This window comes from Salmo salar, chromosome ssa03 (assembly GCF_905237065.1).
Source record: "Salmo salar chromosome ssa03, Ssal_v3.1, whole genome shotgun sequence".
Taxonomy (NCBI): domain Eukaryota; kingdom Metazoa; phylum Chordata; class Actinopteri; order Salmoniformes; family Salmonidae; genus Salmo; species Salmo salar.
In genome coordinates this window covers 54,780,969-54,808,950 of record NC_059444.1, presented here as the reverse complement: position 1 = coordinate 54,808,950, position 27,982 = coordinate 54,780,969, and the positions used below count along the sequence as shown (strand labels likewise).

Here is a 27,982-nt window from a genome sequence, read left to right as displayed (position 1 = left end):
ACAATACCCTATAATGACAAAGCAAACGCAGGTTTTTAGATTTTTATTAGCAAATGTATTAAAAATAAAAACACTGAAATACATTATTTACATAAGTATTCTGCTATTCTAACTCTCAACAGTAAGTTGAAACCCCGACTAAGTTTCTAAAAAATGAATAATAATAATTTGGGTCGGGGGCCTAGTGGCTGGGGTTGCCTAAGCGACCGTTTTGTGTCATGAGCCTCCCCTGCTCCGCTCCACTTTCTCTCTCTCTCGCTCACTCTCTCTCTCTCGCTCACTCTCTCGCTCTCTGTGCATTGTTGTCAATTCAGTTTGGTAGCCTGGTGGTTGTTATCATATCAGTCATTGTTGAGGCCACCTGCCGCTGTATGGAAGCTCTACCAAATAGTTCAAACAACGTAGCGTAACAGAGTAGTGCAAGTATTGGAGATGTTGAAAAGAGAAGAGGGAGTTCTAAATCGGAAATAACAGTGGGGCTCCACTTGCCAACAAACCAGCATGGCTAGACTTTACCGGCAAGGGAGGTACTGTATTTTTAATGACATTCTCTCTTTCTCTCCTGCTCTTTCTCTCCCTCTGTCTCACACTTTCTGTTTTTCTCTCCCTTTCTCATTTTACAGTATATGGTAATGTTTGGATGCATTGTATTTTGAGGTACATGTTTGTTTAATAAAAAATATTAATTAGCTAGCACTGTAGATTTATTTCTATTAACTTTTACTTTCATGTGCTCATGTGCACCTGCTTTGAGGTGCATTTGCTAAAGGGTATTTCAACATACTCTTTATTACAACAGCATATTTCAGTGTTAACATAGTAAAACACAACAATTTTATCTAGCATTCAGGTTCCTTTAGCACATCATAGACATCTTTGTTACTGGTTGTACAATCTTCTATTGGTGTGTAAAGCCTAGACTTCCTGGTAAAAAAAAATCTATGCTATCATGTCAACTCCATTGCGGTCAACCCGAACTGCTGCTGTGTCAACCCAACTGACGATTAAAAACTGACGGTTAAATTAACTCAACTAACTTGGTCAAAATGACCCAGCGTGTGTTCTGTCCAATATTTACCCAGAGCTGGGTTACCAAATAACCAAATTGGGTTGTTTTTAGCCCAGCATTTTTTAGAGTGCACAAACAGACCTGCACAGTCTATAGACTCCCTATGATGACAGCTGAAATTGAGTTGTGGGTGATTGAACTGGCCCTACTGCTCAGTTCAACTTCCCTTTTCTTAAGGCAAGCCTTACAGTCAACCGCTGATAGGCACTCTGTCACATTTCCACATTAACACAGGCTGTGACACCATGGGGATATTTTTGGCTAGCTACGTGTGGTTAGTTAGCTAAACAATGTCACTTTATGTAATGTTTACATACCCTACATTACTCATCTCATATGTATATACTGTACTCTATACCATCTACTGCATCTTGCCTATGCCGTGCGGCCATTGCTCGTTCATATATTTTTATGTACATATTCTTATTCATTCCTTTACACTTGTGTGCATAAGGTAGTTGTTGTGAAATTGTTAGGTTAGATTACTTGTTAGATATTACTGCATGGTCGGAACTGGAAGCACAAGCATTTCGCTACACTCCCATTAACATCTGCTAACCATGTTTATGTGACAAATAAAATTTATTTGATATTTCATGGGGTCTGTGGGTCATTCTCTGAGTATATTGTGGACCAGGAGGTGGGGTTCATATATATGATCTGTTTTTATGTACTAAGTTGAGGAGACTAAATTACTTGGTGTTACCTTAAATTGTAAACTGTCATGATCAAAACATAGATTCGGTGGTTGTAAAGATGGGGAGAGGTCTATCCATAATTGTCACGGATACTTAGGGCAGGAGGAAGGAGCAGAGTCAAAAGCAGGAGACTATTGTCCGGTAGGCCGAAGTTTATTCACAACCAAAACACAAGGTGATCAAAAAGGCACAGGGAGCTTACAATACCCCCAAGGGAAACAGGTAATCCACAAAAAGGGATAATACGCACGGGGCGCATTCCGGCTGGAAATAAATACTCCAATAACAATGCTGGAGAAAAAACACCACTGCCCGCTGACAAACAAACAATCCCGCACAAAACACAAACCCAAAGGAACAAACTAAATACCCCCCCCCTACTAATGACAGAAAAGGAAACAGGTGCGGACCTAGACAGACAAAACACAACGAACACAGAAACATAGATCGGTGGCAGCTAGTAGACCGGCGACGACGACCGCCGAGCGCCGCCCGGCCGAGGAGGGGCACCATTTTCTGTGGATACTGTGACAATAATAGAGAGATGCTCTGCTTTTTTGGCCCCAAGCTCCAAAAATCAAGTCCTGCAGGCACTCGTTTTGTCTTATCTTGATTGTTGTCCAGTCATGTTGTCAGATGCTTGCTCTTCATTGTATTCAAAGGGCTAATATAAAAACTATACAAGCCAGTCTATCTTGGCTAAGAGCTGAGGAGAGACTGACCACATCACTTCTTCTTTTTATAAGAAACATTAATGTATTGAAAATTCCAAGTTGTTTGCAAGTCAACTTACACACATCTCTGACACACACACTTACCCCACCAGACATGCCAACCAGGGGTCTTTTAACAGTCCTCAAATCCAGAACAGAACAAAATCAAGAACCAACCTATACCAAGATGGAGTAGCAGTGCAGATGTGTTTGTCGTTGTCCCATGTAAATGTTGTATTTTTTAATCTTTTTTTTGTATATATTTTAATCTCTTTTTCCATTTTTTTAATTAAATATACGTTCCGGCAACCCGCCTCACACAATGTGATACGGATCTGCTATTTTTAGACCTTATAGCTAGAACCTCCATCAGAAACTAGCTGTCAGATGCTAACCAGCTAATTAGCTACTAGCTATTTAGTCATTGTTAGCAACTGCTAGCGGCCTTTACCTCTAGCTCAGACACCAGACGCTTTTACCCTGGATAATACCCGCCAGTCTGCACAGCGCGATATCAACCCTGAGCATACCGGACTGCTTTTCTCCACCATTACTCCAGATTACTCCATTACTGGACCATTACTCCAGATCATCGCAGCTAGCTAGCTGCTACCCAGTGGCCCAGCCCCAAAGCTAGCCTTTGAGCCAGGCCCATCTCCCGGCCTGCTCAGTGGACCCTATGATCACTCAGCTACACAGCTGATGCCTCCCGGACTCTTCATTAACACGACTAGAAGTCACTACATCGCCGGATTCCTGCGTAAGCTCTGGATCTTTGCATCGGATCATCGCAACTAGCTAGCTGCTACCGAGTGGCTATAGTGGCTAATGCCCTTGTCCCGAAGCTAGCACCAGTTAGCCTCGAGCCAGGCGCATCTCCCGGCTAGCAAACGAAATTACTCCAGCTACAATACCTCTTTTGCCAATTGGCCTGGACTCTTTGACGACACGGAGCCCCGCCGATCCATCACGACTGGTCTGCCGACGTAATTCCGTCCGATGTGCCCTCAACCGGCCTTTTCCGGATGTTGCTGAAGACACTTCTGCTAGCCCCGGCCTGCTAACTTCATGAACGCCATGTCTCCCGCTTGCTAGCGTAGTAACGACTTCCCTGTTTCATCTATTGCTGTTCACTGGACCCTATGATCACCTGGCTACGTAGCTGATGCCTGCTGGACTGTTCATTAATCACGATACTCCATTTTGTTTATTTTGTGTATCTGTCGGCCCCAGCCTCGAGCTCAGGCCCTGTGTGTAGTTAACTGACCCTCTCTGCCCATTCATCGCCATTTTACCTGTTGTTGTTGTCTTAGCTGATTTAGCTGATGCTGTCTTACCCATTGTTGTCTTAGCTAGCTCTCCCAATCAACACCTGTGATTGCTTAATGCCTCGCTCTCTAATGTCAATATGCCTTGTATACTGTTGTTTAGGGTAGTTATCATTGTTTTATTTTACTGCAGAGCCACTAGCCCCTCTCAACATGCCTCAGATACCTCTTTTGTCCCACCTCCCTCACATGGGGTGACCTCACCTAGCATAACTAGTGCTTCCAGAGATGCAACCTCTCTTATCGTCACTCAATGCCTAGGTTTACCTCCACTGTATCTGCACCCTACCATATCCCTATCTGTACTGCCCTCCCAAGCAAAAAGGCAGTAACTCCTTATAGCGTGGAACTGAGAAAAATGGCTTCAAAGTTTTTTAACTGTCCAGCCAAATTAATTATAGGGAGATCACTGGAGATCTGTTGCCTTACAATGAGCAATTTTTTTATTCATGTTGACCCTGATCTCTGACATGACCTTTGACCTTTAAACGGCAGTTACTGCCTTCTTCCTTGGCATGATATATTATAAATTGCAGGGTAATACCAAAGCAAAGAGCAGTATCTGCAATTTTCATTTGTTAGTTTACTATACCTCTCATTTATGCTATTAATACAAGAGCAGTGTAATTGCATCCTTTGTTTCTTCCACTAAGATACCAGATGAATTTACATAGAGATGTAGGTTCTGCGTCAGTCACATTACATACTGTGTTTGACAAGTAGCCCATGTCTTGTTATAAGAATAAATGTGAAAATCAGCACTGCAATTGTTTGAATTACATGAAATGATTACATGTCTTGTAATCTATAATGATTGAACATGATAGAAGTATAACATAGGGTAATACAAATGATAAAAAATGACCATGAGATTGCTAATAAAAACATTTTATTAGTATTTTTTCAAATGACACTTTTGAATGAATAAATACATAACAGCTTTAAGAATAAATGTTAAATATATTTACTTATTCATAAGAGGACACAAATGACATTTAGCTACAATTGATAAAATGCTGAATAGTTACATTTCATTTTTAAGGAACATTTCGTTTTTAAGTAAAACATCTTCAGTGCTTTTCCATATCACTCCTCATCCTCAGCAATGCTGTTCACAGCCAAGGCATTCCAGAACTGCCTTCGATTTGCAGGCATCAGAGGACACAGCTTGGTGATTATGTCCATCTTCTTGGACTCTTCTATCCCTCTATCCTGTGTACGTAGTGTCGAAGGTGTCTCTCGAGTAACTTTCTTCATGATAAAGTCAAGCTCTGTGAAGTCCTTTTCTTCATGGGAGACTTTGCAGTAGAGGCTCCTGGATCCACGCCTCAACTGGATCTCAGCCATCTCTGCCAGCTTTGGTGCTCCTGCCTTCTTCAGCTTGACGATGGAATGGCCAGATTTCCATGCCAGGATGTTTTCCTTTTTCATTTCGACCACCTCCACCTTGCCTGCATTGAAAGTGGCGACCACATGGAGGTAGTCCCCGAAGTCGTACACCACACTTCCTGGTCGTTCTTTCATTTCCTGTTCCACGCCATGGTGGAAATTGTCTGCACTCATGAAGGTGTGCTCTGGCTCGAAGAACTTGAGGGTGATCTCCTCCATCAAAGTTGAGTCAGCATTGACAACACTCACCAGAGATGTTAGGAGGCACCAGTTTTTGATTTGAGAAGTGCTGTTATCCACCGAATACACTGCATGCTTGACATCTCTCTCCCTCTCCAGTGCTGTTACGTAAGATGAAGTAATCTCCTCTGCCTTCCGACCAGCTGTTCCTTCATGCCATACCACTGACATTGTTTTCTACTTCTTTTGAGACTTCTTTCCAATGGTGGCAAATGTCTCGTGATAGCATTGTTCACAAGAACAATCGTTACCTGTTGTCACACCTGGCATGCGAGGGAGCATGATGACTTTTGTATATCAACGCTCCTCACAGACCAGTCCTCAGGCCAATCTTTCTGTGCATCAGCCTGGTAATGGCTTCTGCTCTGCCCTGCAGACTTCTTATGTTCCTCATATTTCATACATTGCATGCAGTCGGGGATGGTGATGGTGAATTCAGGTGCTGCATGGCTGTTGTCTTGGCAGGCTTGGGTTTCCATAGCCTCATTCTCCCTGTGCTCCATCTTCAGATGATGACCCTGCACCAAACAGAGCTCGCACTCCTCCTCTCCAAGCTTCACATAGCTGATGTTCCTTCCCTTTACCGCCTTGCGATAGGTTTCGTAACCATAGCTGGCATCTTTGTTCTTCTCCTTGTAGTCATTATGCATGAACCGAATATTGACGTCACTAGGGAGGTATAGGCGATGTGGACATGCTTTTGTCTGAGGTGGTTGATTTCTGGATGGAAGGACTCAATGTGTTGCAGGATTGGATTAATGTTCAATTTGCTCGCTGAAGCTTTCTTTCCCCTCTGATCCTTTGGTGGAATCAGTTTGGTGGTGATTGACTTACCCATCATCGTGACAATCAGCCTGTCATTTTTGGGGTGGTAGCCCAATGTTGTCAGAAAAAACACTTTGCACACCTGTTGTGCAGAACCGCTCTGGTTTGGAAGATGGTACAGAAATGACCTGCTGCGTCGACTGTCAGCGCCAACAGTGATATTTTTCTTAGATTGCTGTGCCTTCATGTGGAAGATTCATGTCCTCTTCTCCTTATACTTCATCTCCCAATACTTTTCGCATATTTCCTTTTGCCTACCCTCTGAAATATTCTGAGTACATTGCCTCTTGTATTTGGGACCACATGGCTTACCCATTAGTGAAATCTTGGATTTCTTGTTTGATAGGTTGTCTGGAGTTGTGTCCACGGGCTCAGCTGCCACTTGTGCTGGAACATCCAACTCTGAAGGTGGATGATAATCTTCATCATCATCATTGGAAATTGATTTCTCATCTGATAGACTGATCAAATCAAATCAAATCAAATCAAATGTATTTATATAGCCCTTCGTACATCAGCTGATATCTCAAAGTGCTGTACAGAAACCCAGCCTAAAACCCCAAACAGCAAGCAATGCATGTGAAAGAAGCACGGTGGCTAGGAAAAACTCCCTAGGAAAAACTCCCTAGAAAGGCCAAAAACCTAGGAAGAAACCTAGAGAGGAACCAGGCTATGAGGGGTGGCCAGTCCTCTTCTGGCTGTGCAGGGTGGATATTATAACAGAACATGGTCAAGATGTTAAAATGTTCATAAATGACCAGCATGGTCAAATAATAATAATCATAGTAGTTGTCGAGGGTGCAACAAGCACGTCCGGTGAACAGGTCAGGGTTCCATAGCCGCAGGCAGAACAGTTGAAACTGGAGCAGCAGCACGGCCAGGTGGACTGGGGACAGCAAGGAGTCATCATACCAGGTAGTCCTGAGGCATGGTCCTAGGGCTCAGGTCCTCCGAGAGAAAGACAGAAAGAGAGAAAGAGAGAATTAGAGAGAGCATATTTAAATTCACACAGGACACCGGATAAGACAAGAGAAATACTCCAGATGTAACAGACTGACCCTAGCCCCCGACACATAAACTACTGCAGCATAAATACTGGAGGCTGAGACAGGAGGGATCAGAAGACACTGTGGCCCCATCCGATGATACCCCGGACAGGGCCAAAACAGGCAGGATATAACCCCACCCACTTTGCCAAAGCACAGCCCCTACACCACTAGAGGGATGTCTCCAACCACCAACTTACCGTCCTAAGACAAGGCCGAGTATAGCCCACAACGATCTCCGCCATGGCACAACCCAAGGGGGGCGCCAACCCAGACAGGAAGACCACGTCAGTGACTCAACCCACTCAAGTGACGCACCCCTCCCATGGACGGCATGGAAGAACACCAGTAAGCCAGTGACTCAGCCCCTGTAAAAGGGTTAGAGGCAGAGAATCCCAGTGGAAAGAGGGGAACCGGCAAGGCAGAGACAGCAAGTGCGGTTCGTTGCTCCAGCCTTTCCGTTCACCTTCACACTCCTGGGCCAGACTATACTTAATCATAGGACCTACTGAAGAGATAAGTCTTCAGTAAAGACTTAAAGGTTGAGACTGAGTCTGCGTCTCTCACATTGGTAGGCAGACCATTCCATAAAAATGGAGCTCTATAGGAGAAAGCCCTACCTCCAGCCGTTTGCTTAGAAATTCTAGGGACAATTAGGAGGCCTGCGTCTTGTGACCGTAGCATACGTGTAGGTATGTACGGCAGGACCAAATCGGAAAGATAGGTAGGAGCAAGCCCATGTAATGCTTTGTAGGTTAGCAGTAAAACCTTGAAATCAGCCCTTGCCTTAACAGGAAGCCAGTGTAGGGAGGCTAGCACTGGAGTAATATGATCACATTTTTTGGTTCTAGTCAGGATTCTAGCAGCCGTATTTAGCACTAACTGAAGTTTGTTTAGTGCTTTAGAGCATTGCAGTAGTCCAGCCTAGAAGTAACAAAAGCATGGATTAATTTTTCTGCGTCATTTTTGGACAGAAAGTTTCTGATTTTTGCAATGTTACATAGATGGAAAAAAGCTGTCCTTGAAACAGTCTTGATATGTTCTTCAAAAGAGAGATCAGGGTCCAGAGTAACGCCGAGGTCCTTCACAGTTTTATTTGAGACGACTGTACAACCATCCGGATTAATTGTCAGATTCAACAGAAGATCTCTTTGTTTCTTGGGACCTAGAACAAGCATCTATGTTTTGTCCGAGTTTAAAAGTAGAAAGTTTGCAGCCATCCACTTCTTTATGTCTGAAACACAGGCTTCTAGCGAGGGCAATTTTGGGGCTTCACCGTGTTTCATTGAAATGTACAGCTGTGTGTCATCCGCATAGCAGTGAAATTTAACATTATGTTTTCGAATGACATCCCCAAGAGGTAAAATATATAGTGAAAACAATAGTGGTCCTAAAACGGAACCTTGAGGAACACCGAAATTTACAATTGATTTGTCAGAGGACAAACCATTCACAGAGACAAACTGATATCTTTCAGACAGATAAGATTTAAACCAGGCCAGAACTTGTCCATGTAGACCAATTTGGGTTTCCAATCTCTCCAAAAGAATGTGGTGATCGATGGTATCAAAAGCGGCACTAAGATCTAGGAGCACGAGGACAGATGCAGAGCCTCGGTCTGACGTCATTAAAAGGTAATTTACCACCTTCACAAGTGCAGTCTCAGTGCTATGATGGGGTCTAAAACCAGACTGAAGCATTTCGTATACATTGTTTGTCTTCAGGAAGGCAGTGAGTTGCTGTGCAACAGCTTTTTCTAAAATTTTTGAGAGGAATGGAAGATTCGATATAGGCCGATAATTTTTTATAATTTCTGGGTCAAGATTCGGCTTTTTCAAGAGAGGCTTTATTACTGCTACTTTTAGTGAGCTTGGTACACATCCGGTGGATAGAGAGCCGTTTATTATGTTCAACATAGGAGGGCCAAGCACAGGAAGCAGCTCTTTCAGTAGTTTAGTTGGAATAAGGTCCAGTATGCAGCTTGAGGGTTTGGAGTCCATGATTATTTTCATCATTGTGTCAAGAGATATAGTACTAAAACACTTTAGTATCTCCCTTGATCCTAGGTCCTGGCAGAGTTGTGTAGACTCAGGACAATGGAGCTTTGGAGGAATACCCAGATTTAAAGAGGAGTCCGTAATTTGCTTTCTAATGATCATGATCTTTTCCTCAAAGAAGTTCATAAATGTATTACTGCTGAAGTGAAAACCATCCTCCATTTGCGAATGCTGCTTTTTAGTTAGCTTTGCGACAGTATCAAAAAGAAATTTCGGATTGTCTTATTTTCCTCAATTAAGTTGGAAAAATAGGATGATCGAGCAGCAGTGAGGGCTCTTCGATACTGCACGGTACTGTCTTTCCAAGCTAGTCGGAAGACTTCCAGTTTGGTGTGGCGCCATTTCCGTTCCAATTTTCTGGAAGCTTGCTTCAGAGCTCGTGTATTTTCTGTATACCAGGGAGCTAGTTTCTTATGACAGATGTTTTAATTTTTAGGGGTGCAACTGCATCTAGGGTATTGCGCAAGGTTAAATTGAGTTCCTCGGTTAGGTGGTTAACTGATATTTGTCTTCCGACGTCCTTGGGTAGGCAGAGGGAGTCTGGAAGGGCATCAAGGAATCTTTGGGTTGTCTGAGAATTTATAGCATGACTTTTAATGCTCCTTGGTTGGGGTCTGAGCAGATTATTTGTTGCGATTGCAAACGCAATAAAATGGTGGTCCGATAATCCAGGATTATGTGGAAAAACATTAAGATCCACAACATTTATTCCATGGGACAAAACTAGGTCCAGAGTATGACTGTGGCAGTGAGTAGGTCCAGAGACATGTTGGACAAAACCCACTGAGTCGATGATGGCTCCGGAAGCCTTTTGGAGTGGGTCTGTGGACTTTTCCATGTGAATGTTAAAGTCACCAAAAATTAGAATATTATCTGCTATGACTACAAGATCCGATAGGAATTCAGGGAACTCAGTGAGGAACACTGCATATGGCCCAGGAGGCCTGTAAACAGTAGCTATAAAAAGTGAGTGAGTAGGCTGCATAGATTTCATGACTAGAAGCTCAAAAGACGAAAACGTCATTGTTTTTTTTTTGTAAATTGAAATTTGCTATCGTAAATGTTAGCAACACCTCCGCCTTTGCCGGATGCACGGGGGGTATGGTCACTAGTGTAACCAGGGGTGAGGCCTCATTTAACACAGTAAATTCATCAGGCTTAAGCCATGTTTCAGTCAGGCCAATCACATCAAGATTATGATCAGTGATTAGTTCATTGACTATAACTGCCTTGGAAGTGAGGGATCTAACATTAAGTAACCCAATTTTGAGATGTGAGGTATCACAATCTCTTTCAATAATGGCAGGAATGGAGGAGGTCTTTATACTAGTGAGATTGCTAAAGCGAACACCGCCATTTTTAATTTTGCCCAACCTAGTTCGAGGCACAGACACGGTCTCAATGGGGAAAGCTGAGCTGACTACGCTGACTGTGCTAGTGGCAGACTCCACTAAGCTGGCAGGCTGGCTAACAGCCTGCTGCCTGGCCTGCACCCTATTTCATTGTGGAGGTAGAGGAGTTAGAGCCCTGTCTATGTTCGTAGATGTCTAAGGCTGTGTTAACAAACCTCCAAACGAGCTTCAATGCCATACAACACTCCTTCTGTGGCCTCCAACTGCTCTTAAATGCTAGTAAAACTAAATGCATGCTCTTCAATCGATCGCTGCCCGCACCCGCCTGCCCAACTAGCATCACTACTCTGGACGGTTCTGACTTAGAATATGTGGACAACTACAAATACCTAGGTGTCTGGCTAAACTGTAAACTCTCCTTCCAGACTCACATTAAGCATCTCCAATCCAAAATTAAATCTAGAATTGGCTTCCTATTCCACAACAAAGACTCCTGCAATCATGCTACTCATACCCTCATAAAGTCCTGCAATCATACCCTCATAAAACTGACTATCCTACCGATCCTCGACCTAGGCGATGTCATTTACAAAATAGACTCCAACACTCTACTCAGGAAGCTGGATGCAGTCTACCACAGTGGCATCCGTTTTGTCACCAAAGCCACATATACTACCCACCACTGCGACCTGTATGCACTCGTCGGCTGGCCCTCGCTACAAATTCGTCCTCAGACCCACTGGCTCCAGGTCATCTATAAGTCTTTGCTAGGTAAAGCTCCGCCTTATCTCATCTCACTGGTCACCATAACAACACCCACCCATAGCACGCGCTCCAGCAGGTATATCTCACTGGTCATCCCAAAAGCCAACTCCTCCTTCAGCCGCCTTTCCTTCCAGTTCTCTGCTGCCAATGACTGGAACGAATTGCAAAAATCGCTGAAGTTGGAGACTTATATCTCCCTCACTAACTTTAAACATCAGCTATCTGAGCAGCTTACCGATCGCTGCGGCTGTACGTAGCCCATCTGTAAATAGCCCATCCAACTACCTACCTCATCCCCATATGGTTTTTATTTACTTTTTTGCTCTTTTGCACACCAGTATTACTTCTTGCACATCATCATCATCTTCACAACTATCACTCCAGTGTTAATTTGCTAAATTGTAATTACTTCGCTACTATGGCCTATTTATTGCCTTACCTCCTTACTCCATTTGCACACACTGTATATAGATTTTTCTATTGTGTTACTGACTGTACTTTTGTTTATCACATGTGTAACTCTGTGTTGTTGTTTGTGTTGCACTGCTTTGCTCTATCTTGGCCAGGTCGCAGTTGTAAATGAGAACTTGTTCTCAACTGGCCTACCTGGTTAAATAAAGGTGAAATAAAAAAAGAAAGCATACTGTACTTTATTGAGCTATTATTGCTTGGAACTCCCTTCCATCTCATATTGCTCAAATTAACAGCAAACCTGCTTAAAAAAACAGATACAGCAACACTTCACAACACCTCTCCCCTATTTGACCTAGATATGTTGTGTGTATGTATTGATATGTAGGCTATGTCTGCCATTTTAAAATGTATGTAGTTCTGTCCTTGAGCTGTTCTTGTCTATTGATGTTCTCTATTATGTCATGATTTATGTTTTGTGAGGACCCCAGAATGAGTAGCTGCTGCTTTAGCAGCAGCTACCGTGGATCTTTATAAAATAACAAAACTATTATAGGCCTATGTAGCTGTGAACTTCCTCTAAGGTTGCATCCCTAATAGCACCCTATTCCCTTTATAGTGTACACATTTTGACCAGGGCCCATAGCACACATTGTCTGTTCCCCTTTTCCCATTTTCCCCGGGACTTTCCAGTTTGGTCTGTTTTTCATTCTGACTTTCATGGAAGCTTGTGTTGTTGACGGTTGCTGTTAGCCAAATACCTTGTCAGAGCAAATGTACTTATTTCCAATGCGCAACATTGTAGCCTCTGCATTCGTGTGTGTGGGCAGGGATGTTATGTAATGATGATAATTTTTCCCAGACACAATACTAGCACTGTAGGACTGCCCAGGTAGCCTATCCCCAACCTTTGTAAGGAAGCAGCACACCGGAGGATCAGGTGTGTGTGTGTTACCCGAAGCCAGAGGACCAGAAGGAATGAGCAGAGCAGCAGGTTGGAGGGTATGTGGGTAAGGGAAGGGGGACAGGAGGAGGGGGAAGGTTTGGAGAAGGAAAGTATTGTAGTGCACTGTGCACGGAGTAACAGAGAAAAGAGGGTGACATTTGAGCATGGTGAGTGGGAGAGAATAGCTTTCATTGTACAAAAGGGCACTGGGCTGGCTCTCTCCAGAGGATGAAGCTGAGACTTCCTTGTCATAGACTAATGTTTAATGTGTAACTTCTATGACTTTTATGATATCCTTGTCACTTTTATGACATCCTTGTCACAGACTAATGTTTAACATGTAACTTCTATGACTTTTATGATATCAATCCTCCACTGCCTTTCTGCACAGTTGTAAACAGTCCAAGGTCTCATTCACATTACCCAGGAATGAACATGTGATGTGCCACCACATGCACCCTCAAATATCTTAACTTTCAGTCACTCACCTACAGTACACAAATTCCATGTGTGACCAATCAGCAGAATTTCACTCACTGGGGATCAGTAAGGAGGAAGATGTAGTCACATTTACCAGCATTAATGCTCTGAATAGGGGCCCAACCCTAAGGTGTGTGCTGCAATGATGATTGTACCCAGTATCACATGCCCTTCTTTATCTTTACACGTCTAAGTAAACTCCTAGAGCAGCAGGGTTACGCTCAAACAAAATTCTTGGCTAAAAACAATTCAATTCGGATCATTTGGTAACCCAGCACTGGGTAAATTTTTGACAGAACACACAGAAATTGGCAGGTGACAGAAATTTGACAGAAATTGGCAGGTGTTCCTGTAAGTGTACACAGTAGACTGTGTACACACAGATTGGAGAAAAACTGTACAAAAAGGACCTGACTCTTGACATTATTACCTATCTGTCAGACATTAACATTTCATCATACATTTCAATACACTTTGATGATTTAATAATTATTGTTAAAATTCTGTCTTCTTGCTCCATATAAAAGTCACATGGAATGAGATATGGAAACAGGTCATTCCATTTTTTATTGTTATTTTAGCAAGTTGTAGTGGGACGTTTCATGTCAGGATGTATCAAATAAGGTGGGTGACTGAAGGGATGACATGCATTACAGTTTGGGCCTGCTGTATTTATGTGACAGTAAAAACATGCTCCCCATGAAGGGTTTGAGAGAGTGATATATTAAACTTGTGCGTTACTTTCTATCTACATGATGTGTACAGTATATATGGTAAACTTTATTTGAAGGGTCTGTAATAAATCATTTCTAAGGAATTTATAAGTTGTGTTTTCAGCATTTATTAATCATTACTCCCACATGTATAAACCATTTACCAATCATTAGTAAAGTTATAATGGTGCCGGAGGAGATGGCTGTCCTTTTACAGGCTCCTAACCAATTGTGCTATTGTATGTGTTTTTTCGCGTTATTTGTAACTTATTTTGAACATAATCTTTCTGCCACTGTCTCTTATGACCAAAAAGAGCTTCTGCATATCAGAGCAGTGATTACTCTCCTCGTACTGGATAAAGATTTTTTCTTTAACGAGTCGGATGTGAATGATTTACTTCAGACACCGGACAAGGCGCAAATCCCTGTCGTTCGCATGAAGAAGAGACGGAGATACAGGGGTCGTAGGTCGGGGTGCCTTGTAAGAATTCGATGGTGAGTGGGTAACCCGCCTCTACCATCAGTCCTACTAGCCAACGCTCAATCATTGGATAATAAACTGGATGAGCTCCGATCAAAACTATCCTACCAACGAGACATTAAAACTGTAATATCTTATGTTTCACCGAGTTGTGGCTGAACAACGACATGGATAACATACAGCTAGCTGGGTTTTCAGTGCATCAGCAAGATAGAACAGCTACCTCCGGTAAGACAAGGGGTGGTGCTCTGTTTCTATTTGTAAATAACAGCTGGTGCTCAAAATCTAATATTAATGAAGTCTCTAGTTTTTGCATGCCTGAGGTAGAGTATCTCATGATAAGCTGTAGACCACATTACAGCTACATTTGAATTTCTGTACAAAATGGTATATCATACACTGCATTTGAGGAAACAATGGGAAAGTAATTCTGCTTTGAAAGTTGATCAACTTGTCAACTTCCTTTTGAGAAAACTGTCTTTCAATGTTTTGGTACTACTATTGGAGAGCCCTTGTTTGTCTATACCCATTCAGCATTGTTCACATCCTCTTAAGCCTTAGCCCCACCCATCTCTTTAAGGGTTGATCCGAGCGTTCTGTACTAACTTGCCAGCTACTTCCAGACATCTAAGAGAGAGAGAACAGCTCACTGAACATTACTCGCCCTAGCAGAGCTGGTTAGGCTGTTATGTTATCCAGAGCGTTGGTGACTGCAACTGTGCTGTCAGATTGTCCGTTTGTATATTCAGAGTGTTCCGATGGCATTGAGGAGTACACCACATCAGTCACTGGCTTCATCAATAAGTGCATCGATGATGTCGTCCCCACAGTGACTGTACATACCCCAACCAGAAGCCATGGATTACAGGCATCATCCGCACAGAGCTAAAGGCTAGAGCTGCCGCTTTCAAGGAGCGGGACTCTAACCTGGAAGCTTATAAGAAATCCCACTATGCCCTCCGACAAACCATCAAACAGACAAAGTGTCAATACAGGACTAAGATTGAATCGTAATACACCAGCTCCGATGCTCGTCGGATGTGGCAGGGCTTGCTAACTATTGCAGACTACCAAGGGAAGCACAGCCCTGACCTACCAGATTAGCTAAATTACTTCAATGCACGCTTCGAGGCAAGCAACACTGAAGAATATATGAGAGCACCAGCTATTCCGGACAACTGTGTGATCACGCTCTCCGTAGCCAATGTGAGTAAGACCTTTAAACAGGTCAACATTCACAAGGCTGCAGGGCCAGACAGATTACCAGAACGTGTACTCCGAGCATACACTGACCAACTGGCAAGTGTCTTCACTGACATTTTCAACTTGTCCTTGACCGAGTCTGTAATACCAGCATGTTTCAAGCAGACCACCATAGTACATCACTAGGGCCAAGCATCCTGCCATCCATGACCTTTATACCAGGTGGTGCCAGAGGAAGCCCAAAAAATTGCCAAAGACTCCAGCCACCCTAGTCATAGACAGTTCTATCTGCTACCACACAGCAAGCATTACCAGAGCGCCAAGTCTTGGTCCAAAAGGCTTCTTAACAGCTTCTAACCCCAAGCCATAAGACTCCTGAACAGCTAACCAAAAGGCTACATGTACTATTTGCATTGAACCCCTCCCCCCATTTTATGCTGCTGCTACTCTCTGTTTATTATCTATGCATAGTCACTTTACCTCTACCTACATGTACATATTACCTCAATTACCTTGACTAACTTGTCTCCCCGCACATTGACTCTGTAACGGTACTCCCTGTATATAGCCTCACTACTGTTCTTTTTTTGTTGCTCTTTAATTATTTGTTATTTTTCTTTATTTTTATATTTTTCATTTTTATTTTTATTTGTTTATTGTTTACTTCAGGTTATTTAGTAAATACTTTCTTTTTTAGTAAATACTTTTTAAATACTTTAACACTTATTTTTTCTTAAAACTGCATTGTTGGTTAAGGCCTTGTAAGTAAGCATGTGACAAATAACATTTGATTTGATTTAGATTTATTTTCCCTAATCTAAAGTGGACGCTATTTTCACTTTAGAAATACTTTAGAAATGTTTTGAGTGACCAGTGCAATTTCTCCCAAAAAGATGGTGATACCATTGGTAGACATTCCTGCAGTACCTGGTAAAAGAATAAGCCCACAACACAGGATGTTTAAGGAAATATATATACATCTGTGAATAACTAGCTTACTAAAATGTACTAATGTGGGAGTAATGATGAATAAATTGTGAGAAAATGGTTTGTAAATGCCTTATAAAGTCCTATCAAATGGTTTATTATGGACCAGGTCAGGGCTTTGTGATGGCCACTCCAATACTTTGACTTTGTTGTCCTTAAGCCATTTTGTGACAGCTTTGGAAGTATGCTTGGGGTCATTGTCGATTTGGAAGACCCATTTGCGACCAAGCTTTAACTTCCTGACTGATGTCTTGAGATGTTGCTTCAATATATCCACATAATTTTCTGTCCTCATGATGCCATCTATTTTGTGAATTGCACCAGTCCCTCCTGCAGCAAAGCACCCCCACAACATGATGCTGCCACCCCCGTGCTTCACAGTTGGGATATAGTTATTTGACTTGCAAGCCTCCCCCTTTTTCCTCCAAACATAACGATGGTCATTATGGCCAAACAGTTCTATTTTTGTCTCATCAGACCAGAGGACATTTCTCCAAATAGTACGATCTTTGTCCCCATGTGCAGTTGCAAACCGTAGTCTGGCTTTTTTATGGCAGTTTTGGAGCAGTGGCTTCTTCCTTGCTGAGCGGCCTTTCAAGTTATGTCGATATAGGACTCATTTTACTGTGAATATAGATACTTTTGTACCTGTTTCCTCCAGCATCTTCACAGGGTTCTTTGCTGTTGTTCTGGGATTGATTTGCACTTTTCACACCAGAGTACGTTAATCTCTAGGAAACAGAGCGTGTCTTCTTCCTGATGCGGTATGACGGCTGCGTGGTCACATGGTGTTTATACTTGCGTACTATTGTTTGTACAGATGAACATGGTACCTTCAGGCATTTGGAAATTGCTCCCAAGGATGAACCAGACTTGTGGAGGTCTACAATTTTTTTTCTGAGGTCTTGGTGGATTTCTTTTGATTTTCCCATGATGTCAAGCAAAGAGTTTGAAGGTAGGCCTTGAAATAATCCACAGGAACACCTCCAATGTCACATCCTGACCAAAGTAAGATGTTATGTTCTATGGTAGAGTAGGTCAAGGCGTGACGGGGTGTTTTGTGTTTTTCTATGTTTTCTATTTCTATGTTCTTAGGTTGTAGTTTTTATATTTCTATGTTGGTTTGTTTGGGATGATCTCCAATTAGAGCCAGCTGGTCCTCGTTGTCTCTAATTGGAGATCATACTTAAGTAGGGGTTTTTCTTCCTGGGTTTGGTGGGTGATTTTTTTTGAGTAGAGTTTGTTTCTCCTCTGCGTCATGGTTTGTTGTTTTGTGTATTCAGTTCATTTATGTACTGCATAGTTTCACAGAGTAAATCAAATGTGGAATGAGACACGCTGCACTTTGGTCCTCTTTTTTTGACAGCCGTGACATCCAATTGACTCAAATGATGTAAATTAGCCTATCAGAAGTTTCTAAAGCCATTACATCATTTTATGGAATTTTCCAAGCTGTTTAAAGGCACAGTCAACTTAGTGTATATAAACTTCTGACCCACTAGAATTGTGATACAGTGAATTATAAGTGAAATAATCTGTCTGTAAACAATTGTTGAAAAAATGACTTGTGTCATGCACAAAGTAGATGTCCTAACCGACTTGCCAAAACTATAGTTTGTTAACAAGACATTTGTGGAGTGGTTGAAAAACGAGTTTTAATGACTCCAACCTAAGTGTATATAAACTTCCGACTTCAACTGTATCTTGGATAAAGCCAAAACAACAATAAGTAATCAGTACAGTGTACAGTTCTTTTCACAAACACAGCTTAGAATGGCTTACCTTCAAACCAACTTCTGTTTATGCACGAGTAGTGTCAGGATCCATGTCAACCATTACGTGCCAGCTCTTACAAAGACAGTACTTCCCACGACTTGAAGACCCCAATGTCTTCATACTCACCTTTCACTGACCAGCAGCACTGCTGGCATTAGCTGGTGGATGAAACATCATTCTACTCCAGCACCAAAGGCATCATGATGTAACAATATTACAACAGTACTAAAGAAACGTGAGATTATTTATTTCAATGAACAGATTAATTGGTCACCTTTGGGTTATAGCCTACAGTGTAATGTTATGAAACGTAGACAATTAAAAATATCTACTGTAGGCTACTAGTAAATATTCATACATCATACAAAACTGTCACTAATCCTTTCAGATTTTCAGGGTAGAGGGGGAAATAGGGGAAAACAGTAAGAGCTGGAGTGATTGAATTAACAAGTGAGTCTCACAGCAAAGCTGCAGACATAGCAATCCACTGCCCAGATTTCTCTCGCTTATGAGACTGCAGTGATGACATATTTCGTTATGTGATTTGGTTCACAATGGAATGGAGAGGTCTCCATTCTGATAGACCATTTCTTGTTAGATTAAAAATAACGTCATGGTATTTAAACTCAGCAAAAAAAGAAATGTCCCTTTTTCTGGACCGTCTTTCAAAGATAATTCGTAAAAATCCAAATAACTTCACAGATCTTCATTGTAAAGGGTTTAGACACTGTTTCCCATGCTTGTTCAATGAACCATAAACAATTAATGAACATGCACCTGGGGAATGGTCATTAAGACACTAACAGCTTACAGACGGTAGGCAATTAAGGTCACAGTTATGAAAACTTAGGACACTAAAGAGGCCTTTTTACTGACTCTGAAAAACACCAAAAGAAAGATGCTCAGGGTCCCTGCTCATCTGCGTGAAAGTGCCTTAGGCATGCTGCAAGGAGGCATGAGGACTGCAGATGTGGCCAGGGCAATAAATTGCAATATCCGTACTGTGAGACGAGCGCTACAGGGAGAAAGGATTGACAGCTGATCGTCCTCGCAGTGGCACAACCTGTGTAACAACACCTGCACATGATCGGTACATCCGAACATCACACCTGTGGGACAGGTACAGGATGTTACCAACAACTGCCCGAGTTACACCAGGAACGCACAATCCCTGCATCAGTGCTCAGACTGTCCGCAATAGGCTGAGAGAGGCTGGACTGAGGGCTTGTAGGCCTGTTGTAAGGCAGGTCCTCACCAGACATCACCGGCAACAACGTCATCTATGGGCACAAACCCACCGTCGCTCGACCAGACAGGACTGGCAGAAAGTGCTCTTTACTGACGAGTCACGGTTTTGTCTCACCAGGGGTGATGGTCGGATTCGCGTTTATAGTCGAAGGAATGAGCGCTACACCAAGGCCTGTACTCTGGAGCAGGATCGATTTGGAGGTGGAGGGTCCGTCATGTTCTGGGGCGGTGTGTCACAGCATCATCGGAATGTGCTTGTTGTCATTGCAGGCAATCTCAACGCTGTGCATTACAGGGAAGACATCCTCCTCCCTCATGTGGTACCCTTCCTGTAGGCTCATCCTGACATGACCCCCCAGCATGACAATGTCACCAGCCATACTGCTCGTTCTGTGCGTGAATTCCCGCAAGACAGGAATGTCAGTGTTCTGCCATGGCCAGCGAAGAGCCTGGATCTCAATCCCATTGAGCACGTCTGTGACCTGTTGTATCGGAGAGTGAGGGCTAGGGCCATTCCCCCCAGAAATGTCCAGGAACTTGCAGGTGCCTTTGTGGAAGAGTGGGGAAACATCTCACAGCAAGAACTGGCAAATCTGGTGCAGTCCATGAGGAGGAGATGCACTGCAGTACTGCAGCTGGTGGCCACACCAGATACTGACTGTTACTTTTGATTTTGACCCCACCTTTGTTCAGGGACACATTGTTTCCTTTCTGTTAGTCACATGTCTGTGGGACTTGTTCAGTTTATGTCTCAGTTGTTGAATCTTGTTATGTTCATACAAATATTTACACGTTAATTTTGCTGAAAAAATACTCAGTTGACAGTGAGAGAACGTTTCTTTTTTTGCTGAGTTTATAAGCAGATAGTAACCAACCCAGTTTCCCACCTGTTTTGCTTATTCCCAAGATTAACCCTACACCGCCATGCCCAGCATGCAAAACGAGGTTAAAGTGAAAGTAGCCAGAGTGCCTGCAGTCCATGTAGGAAAACCACATGCAAAAAAGGCAGTTGGAGCACTTGTAGTCTTTCAGTGAGCGGTGGCTTTTAATTGAAAATCCAAACAGGTTAACAATACAGGACGAGTACTCAAAAAATATGAAATTGGAAATTGAACTCCCTTTGGGTTTTGTATGCTATTTCTGGACTGTTAAGGGTGCTACATACTTTATGCAAATGCAGCGGTGGAGTGTCATTTTCTATGTTGTTCTACTACTTTTGTTCAGGGCTCACATACACAACGCTCTGTTTCCCAGCTAGTGTAGCGTTGTCTGTGTACTGTTGTTTTCTGCTGTTTTCCTGGGTGGTTTCTTCTGATTTCTTGGTTAGTTTCTTCTGATTTCCTGTTTAGTTTCTTCTGGTTTCCAGATGCTTTTGTTTTACCAGTGTCATTTTTTAACAATGGGTGATGAGTAAAAAGGGTTCAAATCTACTTCAGTGGTGGAAAAAAGTATTTGATCCCCTGCCGATTTTGTACGTTTGCCCACTGATAAAGAAAGGATCAGCCTATCATTTTAATGGTAGGTTTATTTGAACAGTGAGAGACAGAATAACAACAACAAAAAATCCAGAAAAACGCATGTCAAAAATGTTATAAATTGATTTGCATTTTAATGAGGGAAATAAGTATTTGACCCCCTCTCAATCAGAAAGATTTCTGGCTCCCAGGTGTCTTTTATACAGGTAACAAGCTGAGATTAGGAGCACACTCTTAAAGGGAGTGCTCCTAATCTCAGCTTGTTACCTGTATAAAAGACACCTGTCCACAGAAGCAATCAATCAATCAGATTCCATACTCTCCACCATGGCCAAGACCAAAGAGCTCTCCAAGGATGTCAGGGACAAGTTTGTAGACCTACACAAGGCTGGAATGGGCTACAAGACCATCGCCAAGCAGCTTGGTGAGAAGGTGACAACATTTGGTGCGATTATTCGCAAATGGAAGAAACACAAAAGAACTGTCAATATGCCTCGGCCTGGGGCTCCGTGCAAGATCTCACCTTGTGGGGTTGCAATGATCATGAGAACGGTGAGGAATCAGCCCAGAACTACATGGGAGGATCTTGTCAATGAGTCGTCTTCCCTGTGGCTCAGTTGGTAGAGCATGGTGTTTGCAATGCCAGCATGGTGTGTGCAACGCCAGGGTTGTGGGTTCGATTCCCACGGGGGGCCAGTACAAAAAAAATGAAATAATGTATGCATTCACTACTGTAAGTCGCTCTGGATAAGAGCGTCTGCTAAATGACTAATGTAATGTAAATGATCTCAAGGCAGCTGGGACCATAGTCACCAAGAAAACAATTGGTAACACACTACGCCGTGAAGGACTGAAATCCTGCAGTGCCCGCAAGGTCCTCCTGCTCAAGAATACATATACATGCCCGTCTGAAGTTTGCCAATGAACATCTGAATGATTCAGAGGACAACTGGTGATAGTGTTGTGGTCAGATGAGACCAAAATGGAGCTCTTTGGCATCAACTCAACTCGCCGTGTTTGGAGGAGGAGGAATGCTGCCTATGACCCCAAAAACACCATCTCCACCGTCAAACATGGAGGTGGAAACATTATGCTTTGGGGGTGTTTTTCTGCTAAGGGGACAGGACAACTTCCCCGCATCAAAGGGACGATGGAAGGGGCCATGTACCGTCTAATCTTGGGTGAGAACATCCTTCCCCCAGCCAGGGCATTGAAAATGGGTCGTGGATGGGTATTCCAGCATGACAATGACCCAAAACACACGGCCAAGGCAACAAAGGAGTGGCTCAAGAAGAAGCACATTAAGGTCCTGGAGTGGCCTAGCCAGTTTCCAGACCTTAATCCCATAGAAAATCTGTGGAGGGAGCTGAAGGATTGAGTTGCCAAACGTCAGCCTCAAAACTTTAATGACTTGGAGAAAATCTGCAAAGAGGAGTGGGACAAAATCCCTCCTGAGATGTGTGCAAACCTGGTGGCCAACCACAAGAAACGTCTGATCTCTGTGATTGCCAACAAGGGTTTTGCCACCAAGTACTAAGTCATGTTTTGCAGAGGGGTCAAATACTTATTTCCCCCATTAAAATGCAAATCATTTTATAACATGTTTAACATGCGTTTTTCTGTTTTTTTGTTGTTATTCTGTCTCTCACTTTTCAAATAAACCTACCATTAAAATTATAGACTGATCATTTATTTGTAATTGGGCAAACGTACAAAATCAGCAGGGGATCAAATCCTTTTTTCCCCCACTGTATAGGTCATGCTTTTGTGTTTTTTGTTATGCCAAATTGTTGTTTTATTTTATGTAAATAGTTATTGATGAGCATGCATACAATGCCAAAACAACCGGAATGATTATGTGGGCCTAACTGTTAAGTAACTAAGGAGTTTGTAAACTTCCATTTAGCTAAAGCGTTTTGTATATGTATCTGTTTTTCAGGACAAAGATGCGACGACACAAGGTCTTTCTCTTTGGCGCATTGGCCTTGTGTGTCCTCTACCTGCTGCAATACTGCAAGGCCCTCCACCACATGCTTATGCTGACAGAGCTGTATACCTCCTCCGTCAACCTCGAGGCCCTGGGCTTCCTCTGGAGAGGGAATGTTCGCTCAGAGATGAAGCCTCTACCTGGGTCTCGACCCTCCGACACGGGCCTGTGGGAACCAGGGGATGACCGGGAGGACCAAGGGAATGCGAAGGTGGGGAGACGGATTGGGCATGGCGGTGAGGTGAGGGGGCAGATGACACGACTTTCCCTATACATTGTTATGGGTCTATATGACATTGTCATTGATATGTTTGATTTTCCTCCTATTGTTCTCCCACTCAGGACCAGTGGGGTAAGGAGCAGCCTGACTCAGGGAATGTAAACAGAATGACGGTCACTCTCCCAGACCCCAAAGGACCATGGGGGGAACTTCACAAACGGAGCATCCATCTTCACGATGACCCCACCTCGTTCTTTGTGCGCACCAAGTCTGGAGCATATTGCTTCAGAGAGGGAACGGAAATTGCTTTTCTCAAAGACGACTCGGGACAAAGGGTCCAAGCAGCTCGAGAGGGCCAGCGTAAGATCCTGCATGCACAGCAAGAGGAACCCAAGTCAGCCCAGGGGAAATCAGCCCGGGGGAAAAGGCTGGTGAAGTGTATGTGTCGCCAAGGCTGGCACGGTCCTCACTGTGGCATCCCCACCATGGTGCAACACTCCAACCTTCCCAATAAGGGAAGTCTGATGCCCAGGATGGTTCCGCGGAGGGTCATCAATGCCATTAACATCAACCACGAATTTGACCTCCTCCACGCCCGCTTTCACGAGCTGGCCGACACTGTCGACCTCTTCCTGGTGTGTGAGTCAAACTTCACGGCCTATGGAAATTCCAAGCAGCTGCACTTCCTGCGCCTCCTGCTTAACGGAACCTACAACTATATACGCCACAAGATCCTCTACGTCTTCCTTGATCACTTCCCTAAAGGTGGCCAGCAGAACGGGTGGATCGCTGACGACTACCTGCGGACGTTTTTAAGCTATGACGGGATGTCCAGGGTACAAGGCACCAGGCCGGATGATGTCTTCCTCATCAACGATGCAGATGAGATACCGGCCCGCGAGGGCATCCTCTTCCTCAAACTCTACAATGGTTGGACGGAACCTGTGTCCATCCACATGAGAAAGTCCCTTTATGGTTTCTTCTGGAGGCAGCCCGGGACCCTGGACGTCCACTCCGCCTGCACTGTTGCCATGCTTTTCGCCGTCTACAATGGAGACGGGATATCACTGAGGCGCAGGGATTACTTCTCCATGCCGGGTTTCCGGAACTATCAGAGGGAGAGTGGACGCATCCTGGTGCAGTGGTCTATTGGGAGCCCCGTCCACTATGGAGGCTGGCACTGTTCCTGGTGCTTCAGACCAGAGGGAATCTCCCACAAACTAATCTCTGCACAGAATGGAGACTTCCCCCGCTGGGGCGACTACGTGGAAAAACGAGATCTGAACTACATCAAGGGCTTGATCCAGACTGGAGGATGGTTTGATGGCTCGGTGGGGGAGTACCCACCCACAGACCCTAAAGAGCCTATGTACGCACCCAAATATCTATTAAAGAACTTTCAGCTGTACAGCTACGTACTTGAGAACCCATATGCCTGAATCTGGTAGAAAACCGGTGAGAATTATTTTCTCATTGTTGATTTCAATGGAAGGATTATTAACTTCAAGGGGTGTTGTCTGAACACAACTATGAAACCTCCACCTGCGAATCTGATTGAAGGGCAGGCCCTCCACTTCCTGTCTGAAGAAGAAGTAGCTAGTGGTTGAGAGGGGGTGTAATGAGGGACATCTGAGACTCATTCTATCCGATTCTATCCCTTTTCAATCACAATATTTAAATGATAGTTTAACAAGTTTTGCGTTTCCAGAGACCTTTGTGCAGAAAGAGACCTGAAAAACGATCAATGCACTTTTCTGTGGGGGTGGTAAAACTGTGTTACTGTGCTGAAATGGTTGTTCGAACAACATAGGGAAATATAGTGGGAAAGGGAAAGTCGGTTTTATATTGTTTAATACATATCCATGTTTCCCTCACTAATGTGGGCTTATTTTAGCCGTCGCTTAATTTGACTACACAACTTTCTCATAGCCTTCTTGTAAACAGATTGTTTATGGTTTACAGGTGAATAAATGTGAGGCCAAAAAGCATATGTAATTAGAACCATGAAATCATGCCAAACAATTATCACATTACTTTTAGACATTTGTGTAATTTGTATTCATTGTTCATTGAGAGAGAAAATTCTTGAGAAACAAAATCCATTTCTTCTGCTATGGTCTAGTGATTCACATCACGTCTGGTAATTCAATCTGTTCTAGACACTCAACTTGACATGTATATAAGCCAACGCAATGGTTTCCTTGGTTTTGTCCTTAAAAATGGATTACAATTCTTCAACAACCAAATAATGGACATGATAATGATATTCCTACAGATCTTAGGGACATATCCCTGTGAATAGGATGTATAGCAATGACAATTATTAATGTATTAGTGCTTAGTTAAGAAACAACAGACTGTCTGCCATCAATCGGATCAGCCTTCGATACGCTGCAAGTAATTTGTTCCTGCCTGAATTACAATAGAGTACACTGAGAGGCCTATTCAACAGAAACTAGTGAGTCAACAAAAAAATATATATAATTATGTGGTGAATATCTTAGTTTGTTCTTGTTTCGCACTGTAGACATTGTTTTGTTGAGTAGCTATATGAATCCAAACCTACTGGCAGTAAAAGCAGTAACAGGACGACATAAAGACAGACAAAAGTGCATAAAAAGGAGTAATTTATTAGTATACTTTTACTTAAATTTTGAGTAATTTATTACATGTACTACTTTATTAATCATGCATCTTTATTTCCAGATAACCTTCCTAATATTGTAAGTTTAAGACTGCTGTTTACTGTTGTTAAATCTTTGATAGATTTTATGAAGCCATGATCCTGACCACATGTCAATGTGGACACTTTTGTTCAGAATTGGCATTAGCACTACTTTGGCTTGGGAGAATACTTTGGGAATAAGGGGATAATAATAATTTATTGGTGTATTGACAATGTTTCTCATGGGAATCTGATGCTTTATCGATTGATGCTCTGACTTGCAGTTTGCACACAATCTCTCACAGCCTTTAAAACTACTTACTCTGAACTCTGATACACCTCTTGTTTCTCAACACCTCTCGTTCCGCAATCCATGTTTTGAATATTTATGCACTCAACTTTTTTTTCAACCTCTGCCCTATTGTGTGTGTATGTGTGTGTCCGTGTGAGTATGTATTTTATCTATCTTGTTAGAAATTATTGTAAAGGTGCCCCTTTTCGGTATCTTTCTATCTGGAGTCCACATGATGAAAAGTGGGACTTGCACAGTGGCTACATTTAAAGGCCAGAATCTCAGGAATCTTAGAGAATGGCATGTGAATGGCATGAATCGCAACTATACAAACTGCACTGTTGTTCAAGGTCCACAGCATGTTTACAGAAAAAAAAATTGCCTTGGATGTTGTTGACTTTGCTTTTTTAGGGGGATTTATTTTGTAATTTCTGGATGGTGTCCAATATTTTTTTGTACAACTATGAGGTACCGCTCCTGTGTTCTAACTTAAAAAAATGTATTGTTGAAATAAAAATCAATAACTCATCTTATGTGACTTATTTTGAATCTTGTGCAAGTCCTGAGTCTTTTCCTTCATCAATCATTCCACTATATATTTTTATTGAACTAGTACGTCCCAATGTGGTTCATTTTTCAGAAATAGCTGTTCAGTTGACAAGAGTCAAAGTTAATGTGTTTATTACCTAGCATTACCTACCTACTATACTACACTGTAATTACACTGTGCCAGCCTAACGACCATGTAAAGACACAGGTATTAATTAAGGACACGTTTTGTTTCACCAACTTGTTTCAAATCCAAAAGTGATTATCAGAAAACGCATTATAAAGGTACCTCTTGAGTCTAGACAGGAATACCACACTGCCAGTGACTCCGGTTAGGTCTGTCTTTCCTAAAGCAATCTATAGCGAGACTGGATGCCTTCTCCATGCCTGAACTCTAGATGGCCGTCTATAAGAAAAATATGAATTTGAAGGAAATAATTCTGGGAGATTATTGCAGCAGAATTGACAGGGAAAGCTTAGGAGTTATCATTGGTATGACTCTCTTTACTGTAACATGGGACTTTTTATTTAACTTCTTTGGGTTCTGGGAGCAGTATTGAGTAGCTTGGATGAATAAGGTGCCCAGAGTAAACTGCCTGCTACTCAGGCCCAGAAGCTAGGATATGCATATTATTAGTAGATTTGGATGGAAGACACTTGGAAGTTTCTAAAACTGTTTGAATGATGTCTGTGAGTATAACAGAACTCATGGCAGGCAAAAACCTGAGTAAAATCCAACCAGGAAGTGGGAAATCTGAGGTTTGTAGTTTTTCAAGTGATTGCCTATCCAATATACAGTGTCTGTTGGGTCATATTGCACTTCCTAAGGCTTCCACTAGATGTCAACAGTCTTTAGAACAATGTTTCATGCTTCTACTGTGAATGGGGAGAGAATAAGAGCTATTGGAATCAGGTGTCTGGAAAAATGGCATGAGCTCAGTCACGTGTTCCTTTACATTTCTAAAGACAAAGTAATTGTCCGTTTGGAATATTATTGAAGATGTATGATAAAGACATCCTAAAGATTGATTCTATACATCGTTTGACATGTTTCTACAAACTGTAAT

At 42.7% G+C, this 27,982-nt stretch overlaps 1 protein-coding gene across 4 annotated transcripts; it reads left to right on the top strand.

Moving 5' to 3' along the window:
- Nucleotides 1-282: 282 nt before the first annotated feature.
- Nucleotides 283-26,895, top strand: LOC106600880 (beta-1,4-mannosyl-glycoprotein 4-beta-N-acetylglucosaminyltransferase). Of its 4 annotated transcripts, none has more exons than XM_014192626.2 (3): nt 283-527; nt 23,142-23,430; nt 23,532-26,895. In XM_014192626.2, exons 1-3 carry the CDS (start codon nt 502-504, stop codon nt 24,846-24,848), a joined length of 1,632 nt encoding a protein of 543 aa, XP_014048101.1. In that variant the 5' UTR covers nt 283-501; the 3' UTR covers nt 24,849-26,895. The 4 variants fall into 4 exon arrangements, with proteins under 4 accessions (XP_014048101.1, XP_014048102.1, XP_014048103.1 ...); XM_014192627.2 differs by having other exon boundaries at nt 302-527; nt 23,142-23,400; XM_014192628.2 differs by lacking the exon at nt 283-527 and adding an exon at nt 12,572-12,895.
- Nucleotides 26,896-27,982: the final 1,087 nt, after the last annotated feature.

Coding starts and splice junctions, on each gene's coding strand:
- LOC106600880 (XM_014192626.2), top strand. CDS start 502: ATGGCTAGACTTTACCGGCAAGGGAG. Junction 528..23,141: donor AGACTTTACCGGCAAGGGAG/GTACTGTATTTT, acceptor TCTGTTTTTCAG/GACAAAGATGCGACGACACA. Junction 23,431..23,531: donor GGATTGGGCATGGCGGTGAG/GTGAGGGGGCAG, acceptor TCTCCCACTCAG/GACCAGTGGGGTAAGGAGCA.